General features: G+C 36.5%; 2 protein-coding genes and 1 long non-coding RNA gene across 4 annotated transcripts; 2 read left to right on the top strand and 1 right to left on the bottom strand.

Annotated features, from left to right (window-relative positions):
- Positions 1–2630: 2630 nt before the first annotated feature.
- Positions 2631–10053, top strand: LOC110912004 (4-alpha-glucanotransferase, chloroplastic/amyloplastic). 2 transcript variants are annotated; one of them, XM_022156667.2, is made up of 15 exons: positions 2631–3138; positions 4107–4169; positions 4795–4883; positions 4965–5104; positions 5483–5619; positions 5736–5894; positions 6600–6676; positions 6832–6971; positions 7069–7100; positions 7171–7245; positions 7335–7407; positions 7518–7606; positions 7846–7890; positions 9360–9512; positions 9714–10053. In XM_022156667.2, the coding sequence occupies exons 1-15, from the start codon at positions 2794–2796 to the stop codon at positions 9816–9818; spliced, it is 1722 nt and encodes a 573-aa protein (XP_022012359.1). In that variant the 5' UTR covers positions 2631–2793; the 3' UTR covers positions 9819–10053. The 2 variants fall into 2 exon arrangements, with proteins under 2 accessions (XP_022012359.1, XP_022012358.1); XM_022156666.2 differs by having other exon boundaries at positions 2637–3156.
- Positions 10054–10524: 471 nt separating this feature from the next.
- On the bottom strand, positions 10525–15246 carry LOC110912007. Its single transcript, XM_022156668.2, has 10 exons — positions 15011–15246; positions 14843–14938; positions 14686–14760; positions 14512–14580; positions 13409–13485; positions 12194–12282; positions 11905–12034; positions 11587–11677; positions 10881–10946; positions 10525–10802 (listed from the first exon to the last, which is right to left on the bottom strand). Exons 1-10 carry the CDS (start codon positions 15140–15142, stop codon positions 10680–10682), a joined length of 948 nt encoding a protein of 315 aa, XP_022012360.1. The 5' UTR covers positions 15143–15246; the 3' UTR covers positions 10525–10679.
- Positions 11973–12280, top strand: LOC118487255. Its single transcript, XR_004880975.1, has 2 exons — positions 11973–12051; positions 12173–12280. It is a non-coding gene; the product is annotated as an uncharacterized LOC118487255 (long non-coding RNA).

The following is a 15246-nucleotide window of genomic DNA, read 5'->3' as shown; positions in this document are numbered from 1 at the left end:
TAACTCACAAGATCAAATTCTCACAATGAACGACAAAGTGCGATACTTAAACTCATTCATCGAATTAACGACGAACGACAAAGTATAACCCTAATGTGGGCGGCACTTAAACATTCTTTGGATATATTGATCTCGGAAAATGAATCGTAATAGCGATCGAGTGATTACCCTGTTTTGCGGCAGCAATTCGAAAGCAGTGTGGGTGTTTAATTGTAGTAAAACGACCTTAACTCGACGTACAGACAACTATTTTACGTCGTTTCAACTCCCAGATTCAAGTCCCAAGGCCCTCTATTTATACTGAAAATTGGCATCTCCCGCGTGTCGCGGCAGAATTCGGGGAACCTCCCGCGTATCGCCTGGGATTCCAATTTAGGGTAGGGTAGGTTTCGTGTCCAGTAGCTTGGGTGAGTTGACAGTTTTGTTAAATTCAACTTAGACAACGAATAATAAGGATAATATCGATTAGGGTTTAACCCCCCCTGAGTTTTAGGGGCCCTGATCCTGATTCCAATTGTTCCGAAAATTTTAGGGTTAGTGCGAAATTACTTGGGTGTCTCAATTAGGGTTTCCTTATTGACTAATTATCACTCTAATTATTAATTTTAAGGAGAGTTGTTACAATAGCAAATCATATACGTCTGACCATATTGGGCATTAATGGATCATAATGAACAATATTGGATGATACATGTCTTAATGGACCATACTAGGCCTTATTGGATCACAGTGGACAATAGTAGAATAAATTTGTCTTAATAGACAATATTGGGCCTTAATAGATCACAATGAATTGTTTTATAATGTATTGTATGGTATCATACAGGTATAGTATAGCATAGTTTAGGTGTAGTATATATCCCGTATACCTTGATCTATTTCAAGACCCAAAAAGTATATCTTTGTTTTAAAAAGATTAGCTTTCTTTTTTGATAGAGTAAACTGCCATTTTGGTCCCTGTGGTTTGGATACTTTTGCCATTTTAATCCAAATCTCAAACTTTTTACATCTGGGTCCCTGTGGTTTGCATTTTGTTGCCATTTTAGTCCAAATTTCAAAAACCCCCTATTTTGACTGTTGAAAGCTGCTTATTTTGTCCTTTAGTGCAAGGGTATTTTGGTCATTTATGTTTTACTTAAAGCAATTCATTTAATAAAAAACCCCAAAATATAAAAACCCCCAGATCATCATCATCTTCAACCTCAACCCCCTGATCATCATCATCTTCAACCTCATCATCTTCAACCACCACCACCCCCCTCTCGCCGCCAAGCACCACCACCTGCCACCACCCTCTCGCACCCCCTGCAACCACCGCCCAACTACCCACCCCCACCCTCATCATCTTCAACCTCATCATCTTCAACCTCATCATCTTCCTTCCCTAAACTGCTTCTCTCTCCTAACTCTCTCTCTCTCCATCACTTCTCTCTCTGAATTCAAAACCTAAAATCAACAACAAAAAAAAACCCTTTCTCTCCTCACTCTCTTTCCATCGCCTCTCTATCTCTTTATCTAAACCTAAAATCAAACAATTTAGACAACACATGACCTGCATCTTTCTATTAACCTCGTTAAAAGGCCGATTTACAAATAATTCAAATCCTTTATCTGCCTCTTTCCATCTCAAATGAATCCAACGTTAAAATTAAGAAACAGAAAACTAATTTGATAACTGAAACCTTAACCTTGATTCTTAAATCATCATCTTTCGGCACCTGAATCGATACTAATCGCATCAAATCCATCTCAAAACAATCTGATCTCGTGTAAAAGGCCGATCTGTAAACAGTATCCTACATCGAGGTGGATGATGCGGCGGTGGGTGGTGGCATCATCTTTCTGCACCTGAATCGGTGCTTCTGTGATTTTGGCATGATTTGAATCAATATGATTTGAATCTGCACCTGAATCGGAGCTTCTGTGATTTTGGCATGATTTTGGCCGATCTGTAAACAGTATCCTTCATTGAGGCCGATCTGAATCGGCAGTTGTGGAAGAAGGTTATGGCGGTGGTGGTGGTGCTATAGAGAGAGAGAAGAGAGAGAGGGGGAGGAGGTGGCGGTGGTGGTGCTATAGAGAGAGAAGAGAGAGAGAGAGAAGAGAGAGAGAAGCTCCGATTCAACAGAGGAGAAAGAAGAAAAGGAGGGTGGGGTGGGGTGGGTAGTTGGGCAGGCAAAATGACCAAAATGCCCCTTTAGAAAAGGATAAAAAACCAGGTTGCAATAACGAAAAATTGGGGTTTTTGAATTTTGGACTAAAATGTCAACAAAAGTGAAACCACAAGGACCCAGATGTAAAAAGTTTGAGATTTGGACTAAAGTGGCAAAACTGGCCAAACCACAGGGACCAAAATGGCAGTTTACTCTTTTTGATAAAATAATTCCATATTTTTCAATTGTTTTTAAAACTGATAAAACATGAAAATAATGTTTATCTTCAGAGTTTGAGAAAACTATAATATCGTCGATATAGACGGTACAGTAATTTTCTAAACCTCTTAAAGCATTTTGTATATGTCTTTAAAATATGATATGGTATCATACAGGTATAGTTTAAGTATAGTATATATCTCGTATAGGTATAGGTATAGGTATAGGTATAGGTATACATTATCCAAATACCATGACATAGAGAAAAGGGATGGGGTTGCGGTTCAATCAATTTAGGCTCCACTTCACATGAACTCCACATGCTCCCGCTCACCCCCAGCCTAAACCCACTCTCCCATGTAAATCATCTTCTTCCATATATAACAACCACCACTGTATCTCTCAATTATCTGAACCAACAATGGCGGTTCACTCTCTCTCATCACTCCCTCTTCTTCTCACTCATCCAAAACTCACCAATTTCGTCACCATCGCTTCATTCTCCTCACCACGTGCTCCGCCAAAACCACTCGCAATTAGGCGGATTCGAAATCACGCTGTTGCAGTTGGTGCATACGCAGTGGGAGAGGATTTTCCGCTGGATTATGCCGACTGGATTCCGAAAGCGGATCCTCGTGATCGGAGAAGAGCCGGAGTGTTGCTTCATCCGACGTCGTTTGCTGGACCCTACGGTGTTGGTGACCTAGGTGATCAGGCTTTTCGGTTTCTGGATTGGTTGAGTGAAGCCGGTTGCTCTGTGTGGCAGGTTCTAATTTCGGTTAATGTGTGTAGGTGTTTTGTGGTGGTTGAGTTTATGAGTAATGATATGTGTTGTGAATTGAGGTTGATTTTGATTGCTTTGATAAGAGATTTCTATGTAGTTTTGGATTTATGACAGTAGAATTAGAGATGCAATAATGTAGGTGTTTTCTAGTAGTTGATTTTATGAATAATGGTATGTGTTGTGAAATGATGCTGATTCTGATTGCTTTAAGATGAGAGTTTTATGTAGTTTCGGTTTTAGAACACTAGAATTAGATACACAACAATGTAGATGTTTTCTAGTAGTTGATTTTATGAATTATGAGTAATGAGTAATGACATCTGTTTTAAATTGGCACTAATTTTGATTGCATTGAGAAGAGATTTTTATGTACTTTCGGTTTTAGGACAGTAGAATTAGATATACAGTAATGTAGGTGTTTTGTTTAGGTTGTACCTGTATGAATGAAGATAAGTCTGTAGCATTGGTTCTTGAATCTTGCTGAATTAGATTGAAAAGGAATGTATGCGAAAGTAAATTAAACTAGAAGCAGAAGAAACCGTTTACCAAAAGCAAAGAACTATTGCATGAGGAACTTAGCTCAAGTGTAGTGATATTGTTTCTAGAATGTAACACATAAGTGTTCTATAGCAGTTTTTTTTTTTTTTTGTTTACAGCAAACTTGTATAACTTCCTTTAAAGTTGATAAATTTTTTACAGTGTTCTGCAAGGAAGGTTTCCAGTTATGGATTCATGTCAATCTTTTCTATATTGTACATCTGAAATTGTGTTTGCTTTTGCTCTACACCATTTCTTGCTCTTGTTTCATCTATGATCTTTGTTCCATTTGCAATCGTACTTTCAAACTACTATGTCAATACAAGATTATGTTCTATATGACTATATGCTCCATTCCCATTGAATCTGTTCAGGTGTATGCTATTCTAAACTGTTTCTTTGTGTTTATGCAGGTACTCCCACTTGTTCCACCAGGTAGAAAGGCTAATGAGGAGGGATCTCCATATTCTGGACAGGTATTAATTAATGAATGGAACTTTTATCGAAAATGAGAGATCTTCCCACAACAACCTAACATATAATTAATAGTGTTCACTGCTAAGTATATTTAGTGTCGGAACTGACTGCAACCATTGCTTGAAGAGTCATGCTAATGGAGTTCATCTTAGAAGTTGTTATTAAAACTTAATAGTATTTGAGCATGAAACGCGTTGTTGAACCAGAATGCCTAATTTCCCTTTAATGAAAATACAAAGAAGGAGCTGAAGGAAATAGAAGAAAATTAGAGAATCAGAGTTACTGAAGAAATAATCATTAGTGGCACTATCTGTGTCAAAGTGCCATATTTTATCTTGTGAGTTACAGGACATCGAGCAAACTTTAACATTAATACTTCATGAGGATTTATCAGATTAAGATTCTATGAGTGTCAATATACCTCAAATTCTCTGTTACGAAGGAAGTTTTTTAATCAGACTACTTTTTTTACTATCCTTCGGTATTTACTGTGTTGGTTACTGCTTAATTAGAAGTAATGTTCATTGGTTACATGTGATCTCAGATATGCACATTGCTTCTAAATTATATGTACTTCTCGTTAGGGATAAAATAGTGAAAAATATTCCCAATGTTCATTTCCAGGATGCAAACTGTGGCAACACTCTTTTGATATCCCTAGATGAGCTTGTGAAAGATGGTTTATTGACAAAAGAAGAGCTTCCTGAACCACTGTAAGAATCATTGATTACATGAAGCAAATGCAATTATTATATTTTACCATCTTGATGTATCAGTGTATAGCATTTGTGCAGGGACTCAGAACGTGTGAATTATGAAACTGTTGCTATAATAAAGGATCCATTGATAGCCAAGGCTGCAAAGAGGCTCATTTCAAGTAACGGGGATCTCAAATGTCAGCTCGAAGATTTTCGCAAAGATCCTGAAGTTGCAAGTAAAATATCCTTTCTTTAAGTTATTATGGTAATTGTGGTTGCGCGAAAATGCATAAATCTGAATTTTATTCTTTCAGAAATATCTACATTACACACCCTTAGATTTCTCAAATTAGTGAAGTCTATTATCTTACGATTAACAATTTTTTTCCATTCAGGACAACAATTTGTTCCGTAGTTCTGTGTTTAACTGAAGTTTCTCACCTTATTTTAGAATTTATGCATTCATTTGTTGTTATGTTTAGTACTGGTGTTTATAGACACTATTATGAGATTTTTTTAGGATTGTTGTTATGTTTAGTACTGGTGTTTGTAGACACTATTATGAGATTTTTTTAGGAAATTTACTTTTTGCATTTTTTTTCATGATTACATAGGTTGGCTTGACGATGCAGCATATTTTGCTGCTATTGATGACTGTTATGATACATACAATTGGTATGATTGGCCCGAGCCTTTAAAGAATCGACATCTTGCTGCATTACAAGATATTTACGAAACAAAAAGGGAATTTGTAAGATGTTTGCCCTTTGAGATTTCCGTTACACGCATTTACTCCCTGTTCCTATACTTGATTTTCACCAGATCACTTGTTTTCTTTTCTGACCGTGTTGCCCTTTCCATACCCAGATCGACATTTTTGTCGCACAGCAGTTCTTATTTCAACGACAGTGGAAAAAAGTTCGTCATTATGCACAGACGAAGGGGATAAGCATTATGGGAGACATGCCCATCTATGTTGGTTTTCACAGTGCAGATGTTTGGGCAAACAGGAAATACTTTTTGCTTGTGAGTAAATAATATCTACGGTTGATTTGCATTATTAGAGGTGGCAATTAGACTCATTTACCGATGAATGAGTCGATTCCGGTTGTCTTTTTTATCTCAAACACGTCAAATGGGTCAAATTAAATTATGTAAGATAAAAGGGGAGTGGGTTGAAAGTTGCCTAATGATTTTTCTAAAAATTGGATTTGGTTCCTAGCTTTTTAAAAGTACACAGATGATCCCGGTGGTTTGTACTTTATAATGCATTTAGTCCTCAAGTTTTGCCAAACGTACATGGATGGTCTCTGTGGTTTGCACTTTGTAATGGATTTAGTCCCGAATTTGGATCTCTCGGAACCTTTAGATTTGTTAACTGGGGACTAAATTCGTTACAAAGTGCAAACCACAGGGACCATCTGTATACTTTTGGAAAGATAGGGACCAAATCCAAAATTTTGGAAAACCAGAGGGACTAACCATGTTCTTTACTCTTTATTTTAGTACATATAACCTCTTAGATCGTATTATTCAAAGATTTACGTGATTATTGTAAATTGTAATATCGTTTCTTTAATTCATGCGTTAGTTATATATGAAAGGTTTATTAAATGGACTAAACGTGTTTGCGGATCATCCCAACCTGCACCAAACATGACCCATTTTAACCGAAACTTGTTTTGACATGATATTCCTCTTTAATCTCGGTTTCTTTCTATTGTCTTGCAGAACCGGAAAGGGTTTCCACTTTTGGTTAGTGGCGTTCCCCCTGATGCTTTTAGTGAAACTGGTCAACTATGGGACAGGTAAATAGTTTTTGTTTTGAAGAAAACTGTTTATTTCTGGCTTTTACAGAATATATTGTTTGCTCGCATGCTACAAGACATTTAAGCTTCTAGATTTATATGAATATGTATAAGTGATTAATGATGAATAATATTTTATTTCGTATAATATGAAGCCCACTGTATGACTGGAAAGCAATGGAAGAAGATCGATTTTCATGGTGGGTACGCCGGTTAAAACGTGCACAGGATCTATTTGACGAGTTCAGAATAGATCACTTTCGGGGATTTTCTGGCTTTTGGGCTGTTCCTTCTGGTGAGTTTTGTGTATAATAATAAGACAAAGTTTCCATTAAAGGAATCTTGCTTCATTATATCCATGTTGTAATAATACTGAATTACTTGTTTTGCAGAAGCAAAAATTGCGACTTCGGGTAGATGGAAGGTCAGATATGCAAACTTTCTTCAAATTTATTACTTCTGATGCTTAAGTTATTACTTTTGTTTGATAGTAGGTGGGACCCGGAATTTCTTTATTTAACGCTATCTTTAAAGCTGTTGGTGACATCAATATCATAGCAGAAGACTTGGTACGAATTTAAAGGCATATTCTGATATAAAAGCTGTTATACTTATATAAGGATACCATATCATCTCTTCCTTTGTTGCTGCATTACAGGGAGTTATAACTGAAGATGTAGTCCAACTTCGGAAATCCATTGGGGCACCTGGAATGGCTGTTCTTCAATTTGGTACTAGATTGCTTCTTACTTTTTGTCTCATTTCAATTTGAGTATAATCCGGTAGGCCAAAGTTTAAAATTATCATAAACGAATTCTTCTGTTAACAATCGTATGAACAGGTTTTGGAAGTGATTCAACAAACCCTCATTTGCCTCATAATCATGAGAAAAATCAAGTTGTATATACTGGAACTCATGATAATGACACGGTGATTTATCCCCTTCATTCATATATTGCTTTACATCAGGTTGATTTATGGAATTATAGGACATAATATATACAAAAGAAAAAAAAAATCCTAAACCTCAATTTAAGGAACTCAAACAAAAGTGATGATTGATAGTTGCATCGTATTGCAATTGTACTTCAAAATCAACAGGTTTTTCTTTTATTTTCATGTTATGCTTAAGTTGTACATCATTTGATAGTTTGCATTTTTTTTCATAGATACGAGGCTGGTGGGATGTTCTTCAGCAAGAAGAGAAAAGCAATGTGAGTGTTTATTTTCACTGCAATCTATTCAGAGTTCTTTTTAACAGTGTTTTATTTGTTAGTGCTTGGTTCATATTTAAATCTAATTACGGTATTTATGGAAAACTCATGGGTTACCACCTGCGCTCCGCAGCGGGAGCGGGTTCGAAACGTAGATAAAAATAAGCAAATCGCGAGAGTTAAAGTTGTTTGATATTTTAGTTAAGGGGCTAAGCATGTCATTATTAAAGTTGAGGGGCTAAACATGTCATTACTAAAGTTGAGGGGATAAAGTTGTTTATTATTAAAGTTGTTTTAGTTAAAGGGCTAAACATGTCATTATTGAAGTTGAGGTGTTAAACATGTCATTATTAAAGTTAAGGGGCTAAAGTTGTTTAATGTAATTAAGGGGCTAAACATGTCATTATTAAAGTTGAGGGACTAAACATGTCATTATTAAAGTTGAGGGGCTAAAGTTGTATATTATCAAAGTTGAGGGGCTAAGTTGTTTTAGTTAAGGGCTAAACATGTTATTACCAAAGTTGAGGGGCTAACCATGTCATTATTAAAGTTGTGGGGCTAAAGTTGGTTAATGCTAACGTTAAGGGGCCAAAGTTGGTTGATGTGACAAAATAGCATATTTATAGTATATACAATATTAGTTAGTTAGGATTAGAACAATAGAAAGTCTGATTGTGGAGGGGCGAAGGAGTAGAGGTAGGCCGAAACTGACTTGGGAGAAGCGAATTAGAAAGGATTTGTTACACTTACACCTCTCTGAGGACATGAATGAGGATAGGAGTTCGTGGAGACGTAGGATTAAGGTCAAAGACTTTTAGAAAGTATTACCTCTTTGTATTGGTTTTTATTGTCTTAGGAGCTTAGTGTGTTTTGTTAGTGTCTTAAAAGGATTTTGCATGTTATCACCTGTATAATGTGTTGTGAGTGTGTTAATTGTCTGATAGCTTACTAAGATTTCTATTAGTACAATACAATTTTTTTTTGTTGCTACCTTTTGTCTAGCTGTGTGCAATTGTATGTTTGCTATGGCTCTTATATATGGAGGAGCCGAGGGTCTCACCGGAAGCAGCCTGTCTGTCCCTTGGGATAGAGGTAAGGTGTGCCTACATCGCACCCTCCCTAGACCCTACTAATAGCTGTTATGGCTATGGGTGGGTATGATTGATTAGTTAGTTAGGAATAGGATTACTGAAAAAATGGGTTACGATTCTATCTAGGAAAATCTATAAATAGGGAATAAGACTAGGATACTGTTATGCTTGTTATCATCATCATCGAAGAGAACCGAACGAGTGAGCATCACTAGGAGAGTTGGTTTACCGCTCAAAAGTAACTGTTTTTATAAAAGAGTTATCTCTCGAATATAGGCTGTTATCTTGTTTGTTAGCATCTTGTTTTTTCTATTTTAGTTCTATTTACAAATCAATTTGCTATCTGGATCCTGTCGCAATGACTCTTGTATATTTCAGGTGCTTAACTATCTTTCAATTTCTGAGGATGATGATATCTCATGGGCTCTAATCCGAGCAGCTCTTGCTTCAGTAGCCCAAACTTCAATCATACCTATGCAGGATATTCTCGGGTTGGGGAGTTCTGCTAGAATGAATATTCCAGCAACACAAGTAATAATCTTGAACTCATTTTTTATCATATTACACTGAACTCATCTCTAGAATATTTTTTTTAACCTACACACCTTTCTCCATAAAGAAATTATATTTATAAGAAGTAATTAGTGTGTCAAATCTGATTACAAAAATTGATACAATTTGCTATAAGCATATCTATGTTTTATAATTTTATTTTTTTGTTTGTAAATACAGTCTGGTAATTGGGGTTGGAGGATACCAAATTCTATGAGCTTTTCAAGCATGGATACCCAAGCAAAGAAGCTAAGAGATATGCTTTCCATGTATGGCCGCCTATGACTGCATCGTAAGTTTTATATCGCTTACATCCTTGTTGGAGACCCGGGTAATTGGTGTTATCCACAATAAAACGATTTCATCTTTTGTAATGTAAGTTGAGGAACAATAAAACGGAATGTATTTGCTCAATGTAGAAAGATACCCGATTGGTTTATAAGCATTTTCATCCCTTGTATTGTGTCATGTTTTCCCAACTTGCAACTGTTTTTTAGGCACAATAATGTCTTTTCACCAATTTTATGTGTTATTACATACAAACCCAACCTACACTTTCATTTTATACGGAATATCCAGTTATCCACTTTGGGTATATTAAAACCTCAAAACTTGTTTACTATACATGTATAAGTGAAATGTTTTGTTTCATTCCAATCAACATGGCAAATTACATAAGGATAGCAGGTAGACGGGCAACAAACTGGAACAGTGAAATACAATCTCAAAAAGGTTACTAGCACAATATCTTGCTAAATTGGAACAGTGATTACTTGAATTTTTGTACGTTAAGAACATGTTTGCACTTGGAACGACATTTCATTATTTTGACCGAATTCGTGGTAAAAGCTCAGCTTTTGAAAATGTTCCATGAGTACGTTAATTTTAAACAAGTTCTTGGTACTTTAATATACTAAAATCGGCTAGATGGTTTTCATGATCTTAACCTTTTCTAATTTATGGTTCTGGCTATACCTTTCAGCCAACATGATATTCAATTTATGGTTTTCAATTTAATATACTAAACAAACTTTTCTCCACGTATATAATATTCAATTTTAACCAACATATACAACAATATTATTTTCATATTTAATAAAAAAAAAACAATACATATAATCACTGGTATTGACTATAATTGTGGGATCATGCAGCCGCGTTTTCAATCGCTTCAATACACTCTACCACGCTCGCCTTCTTTGACATCGCAGACATTACGGCTTCATGAAGTTTTTCATTGTTTTTTAACAACGATCCCGCGAACAAAACCTGCATATATAACCATTTTTCAGCATAGGTAAAGATAAAATTAATATTAAATTCTTGGTATACACTTAAATGACTTACTGCCCATCTGGTTAGGTTTTGCTGTTCTTGTGACTTGATCTGGGGTTTACTTCTGTTTATAAATCTCTGTGATTATGAAAATAATTACATGAGATTGCAGTTTAAAGAAGTTAGGTCAAAAGACTAATATTTGGAGCATGGTCTAAACGGGCCGGGTCAAAATAAACACTTTTAAACACAATTATTAATATTTTTTTATCAGTACAGATAATATTATCATAATAATAATCTATTTTTTTTCTGACAAATGATTTAGGAGGTTATATGCATTAAAATACACGTTGCGTGACTTTTGATGTATTTGACCCGTTTCTTTTAAGCTGTTTTTTAATCTACTTGTTTGACCCGTTAGACCGCCCGGTATGGGCCTCGTCTCCCCCCTCCCCCCCGGTCGCCTCCGTCCCGGGTCGTCGCACACCGCCCCCGGTTGCTCCGTCGCGGCTTCTCCGTCCTCTCCAAGACGTTGGAGACAGACCAAAGTGGTGGGGCCCCTCTGACTTCTCTCTCTCCACCTTTATTATATAGTATAGATTATATTGATTTTTATTGTGGGGTTGGGTAGTCCTCCACACCCTTGAGTAGTCCCCAAGGGAATGGGTCCTCCCGTGATGACGTGGCGCCTACGTGGCGGGTGGTCTCCAAAGTCCATACCCCATGGTCTTAGAGACAGAACATAAAGTGAATCAACCCATTCATAAGGAAATACCTGTAGAGTAAATAGGTCAGCGGATTGGCCAACCACTTTATCATATTTTAGACCTTCTGCTGCTAGCCCCGCCATTGCTACAACCGCCAACCTGATAGTGAAGTTTAATAATAGGTAAGGTTATAAACAAACAACATATTTTCTTTGCAGAAATATTTTCTAAATGAGCAGTTATAAAACTTTGCTGGTGTACGTTCTTCGAATCTATATTGAAGTACTCAACTATGATCATAAATATGACATTCTTCCTTACACGATAGTTATCTAACTAACAATAAAACATAACTGAATTAGTTTAGTAAAACAACTCAACTGTACCTGTCAAGTTCTTTTGAATCCAGTTGTCCACTGTACAAGAGTTTTTCCAGCTTTTCATCTATAAGGTTAACGTTCTCTTTTCCAATGTCCAGAGAATACCCAAGAATCGGGAGACCCAGTAAGTATGCAACTGCCATTCAAAGAATAGTGAGTTAATAGCTATAAACACCTTCCTTTGTCACTTTTAGATACCTACTATATTGGCATAATGACTGAACAATATTATACAGTAAGTTGGTCAGATCATTGTATTTTTCTTTTTCAACAGATAGCTCAGAGAAAAAATTACCCAGAAAATGTGCAGCTTCATGCCTGGCAATTCTATCCTGATAATCAGGGAAGAAGGTTGAGAATGCACCGATTGCAGCCTGAAGAAGCCTACAGCGTATGTGAGCTAATTTAGATAAATCCAAAACCGTTCATTAGAGCTGCCAAAATGTGTGAGGCGTGTAACAGGTCAAAACAGCTACAGGCTGAAACAAGTATTTTTCGTACGGACTGAAACATGACAGCGAAACGCCTTTTGTACAAAATTCATATTTTTTATAGAGTAAATTACATTTTTCGTCCATTATGTTTATACTAATTTTCAGCTGTTGTCCTTTACCTATAGAAATGACAGAAAATTGGTATAAATATAAAGGACCAAAAATGTAATTTACTCTTTTTCTTTTTATAAATATTTGAGTAAAAGGGCATTTTCATCCCTGGGTTTTGGCTACTTTTGTGACTTTCGTCCAAAGGTTTGTTTTTTCGCATCTGGATCCAAAAGGTTTGAAATCTTGACATTTTCATCCGACTCATTAACTCTATCAATTTTCTCCGTTAAATGAGATTTCCGTATTATTAGACATTTTTTATTAAAGTAAAAAACACAATAAGAAAAAAAAAATTCACATCTGTTGACTTTCTCCCCACCCAAACCCTTTAATCATCACAAAAATGCCTAAAAAGACGAAAGTACCCCTGACTTAACGTAATGGATGGAGTTAACGAGTTGGATGAAAATGACAAGATTTCAACCTTTTGGTTGTGTCAAGAGACTCGGAGGTGATTACAGAAATTATATTATTTTAATGTTAACAAAATGATTTAAGATGTTCCATGCTTTAGGCGAATTTCCACTCTTTTGACCTGTTGTACCATTTCCTTTCAAGTTTCTTTTACTTTGACCCATTAGACCAATAACATTTAATCTTCCTTTTTTTAGTCCAATAGCTTTTTTTGTTGGTTTTTTTTATTTTTTTTTAATTCTTTACACCCTTTAACATAATGCCCACATCCCCACTACACCTATTTTAGAAAAACGCCCAATAATGCCCCTTGCTGACTGTACTGCCACATGGCGGAAAACGCCCAAGGGTGGGGGCATTATTCACCCTTACCACTACGCATGGTCTTAGAGATGAAAAAGATAAAGCCGAATCGACCCATTTATAAGTAAATGGGTCAAAATGCAACTTCTACTGTTCATTATTATCACTCTAAAATATGTTGAACTTACCCAGGTGAAATACTCCCTATAGCCAGAACTACCAACGAAATGCTCCCAATCAAATATGGTACAAAGAAGCCCCAATCCTACAGAATTTTAACCACAGTTAAAAAGTCAATTTATAATCAATCTGCTTGTAACAAATAACTGCAGCAAAATCACAACATAATCATAATATAAACTGAGATAACAAGTTCTATCACAGGTGATGTGTCTCGGTGTAGTCGATGTAGTCAGTAGTGTATCAACTATCAAGTGCATGCCTAATTTACAAACAGATTGTATGCAAGCCTGGCAAAATGGGCAGGTCATATAACGGGTCAAACAGGTTGTTTTAAAAAGGTATCAATCTGGTTTGGCTCAAAATGGGCCCGGGTTGAAGTGACCAGTGGTGATGGACTGATGGTAACTGTGGCTGCAGTGGCGATTATAATCTGAGTGGGCCAGAATCGACCCATTTAGCATACAAAAATAAAAATGAAAACTACCACAATCAACCAATTTCTTGAAGAATGGGCCTTGATGTGATAAATAAGCAACAAAAGTAAGGTTTTCGAATTACTGAAATGTTACATAACTACATATACCCATGGTTGTAAAAATCGCGCCTAGCCTCCGATTAATCGCTATTCAGAGGTTCATCGAGTAATTTTCATCTAATTGGCCAATTAATTGCTAGGCGATCAACATTGGTCAAATCCGGTCCTAATCGGCCAATATTTGGTGGCAGTCTAGACTCTAGCGATTCCGGGCAAATCTTGTAGGTTCCGGCCAGATTCCGACCAAAGCCTATAGATTCCAGCAATTAATTCTATCTACTTCAAAATATGGGTCAAAGAAGGTGTTAAAACATGTCTACTTAAAAAAAATACATATAAAAATGTGTGTATATACATATATAACTGAAAATTACAACATATAAAATCCCAATCCGATTGATCCCTGTGAATAATGATTAACCGCTAGTCTCAGTGCAGACATGCAGTGCTTGAGGAGGTTTTCTATGAAGTTAAAATCGTTCACTTTTTATAATTTGGAATTTCATTAATTATAATAAAATAGATGGGAAGAAAAACCTTAAACCAAAAGTATGAAAAAGAATTTGAACTCACCCCAGGAAGCTGACCAGCAAGAAGTCCTAAGAACCCTGTAGTTCCCACCACAGTGAAAAGAAAAGCAGCCTGCATCACTGTCATGAAATTAATTTCGTGAAACATATAAGCACGAAAAGATCAACCAATGCAACAACAAACAACCATTGAGCTGTTGAACTAAAAACAACTTACATCATTTCGAACACTAGGTATTGCAAGGTTCTCAGCATTTTTCAATCCAAGAGTTGTCAACTCACGAAGCGATGTCTGTTGTTGAAGAAACTTCCAGTGGTTAGAATAAATATAATAACATTAGGTTAGGGCATGTTCAAAAATACTAATTAATTACCGTGCGTCGCGAAACATAGGGTTGAGAACTCCACTTTTTAGCCCAACCAGATTCAGAGAGCTGATTAAGTGCTTCTTTAACAGCATCACTATCCTTCTGCAGAAAATTCACAAGCAAAAGCAGAATGAATACAAATGGGAACGTGAATCGAAGAATCAGGAAATATACCTTATCAATGGCGGATTGGAGAGAGGTGAAGGGCGGTGCGGCTGAGGAGGATCTGATTCTCCAGTTTCTAGAGCTGGAGTGTGTGGATCGAGCAACAGAACTGATGAAGATCGAAAGAGATATTGAAGACATTGGTTGTGTGATGAGAGAGGGAGAGAGAGAGGGAGAGAGTGGTTTATGGTTAGTGGATAAGCTGATAAGGTTTGGCGGGAGGGCTTCAAAGGAACACGGAGCCC

This window comes from Helianthus annuus, chromosome 15 (genome assembly GCF_002127325.2).
Source record: "Helianthus annuus cultivar XRQ/B chromosome 15, HanXRQr2.0-SUNRISE, whole genome shotgun sequence".
NCBI lineage: Eukaryota > Viridiplantae > Streptophyta > Magnoliopsida > Asterales > Asteraceae > Helianthus > Helianthus annuus.
Note: the sequence above shows the minus strand (reverse complement) of the source record. Positions and strands in the feature narration are given on the sequence as shown.

Excerpts from the sequence above, each read along its gene's own strand:
- LOC110912004 (XM_022156666.2), top strand. The coding sequence starts at position 2,794 with ATGGCGGTTCACTCTCTCTCATCACTCCCTCTTCTTCTCACTCATCCA. Across the intron at positions 4,884-4,964 it reads GAAGAGCTTCCTGAACCACT|GGACTCAGAACGTGTGAATT; the intron begins GTAAGAATCATT and ends GCATTTGTGCAG. Across the intron at positions 7,891-9,359 it reads AGCAAGAAGAGAAAAGCAAT|GTGCTTAACTATCTTTCAAT; the intron begins GTGAGTGTTTAT and ends TGTATATTTCAG.
- LOC110912007 (XM_022156668.2), bottom strand. The coding sequence starts at position 15,142 with ATGTCTTCAATATCTCTTTCGATCTTCATCAGTTCTGTTGCTCGATCC. Across the intron at positions 14,939-15,010 it reads TCCAATCCGCCATTGATAAG|AAGGATAGTGATGCTGTTAA; the intron begins GTATATTTCCTG and ends AATTTTCTGCAG. Across the intron at positions 12,035-12,193 it reads TGAAGCTGCACATTTTCTGG|TTGCATACTTACTGGGTCTC; the intron begins GTAATTTTTTCT and ends TTTGAATGGCAG.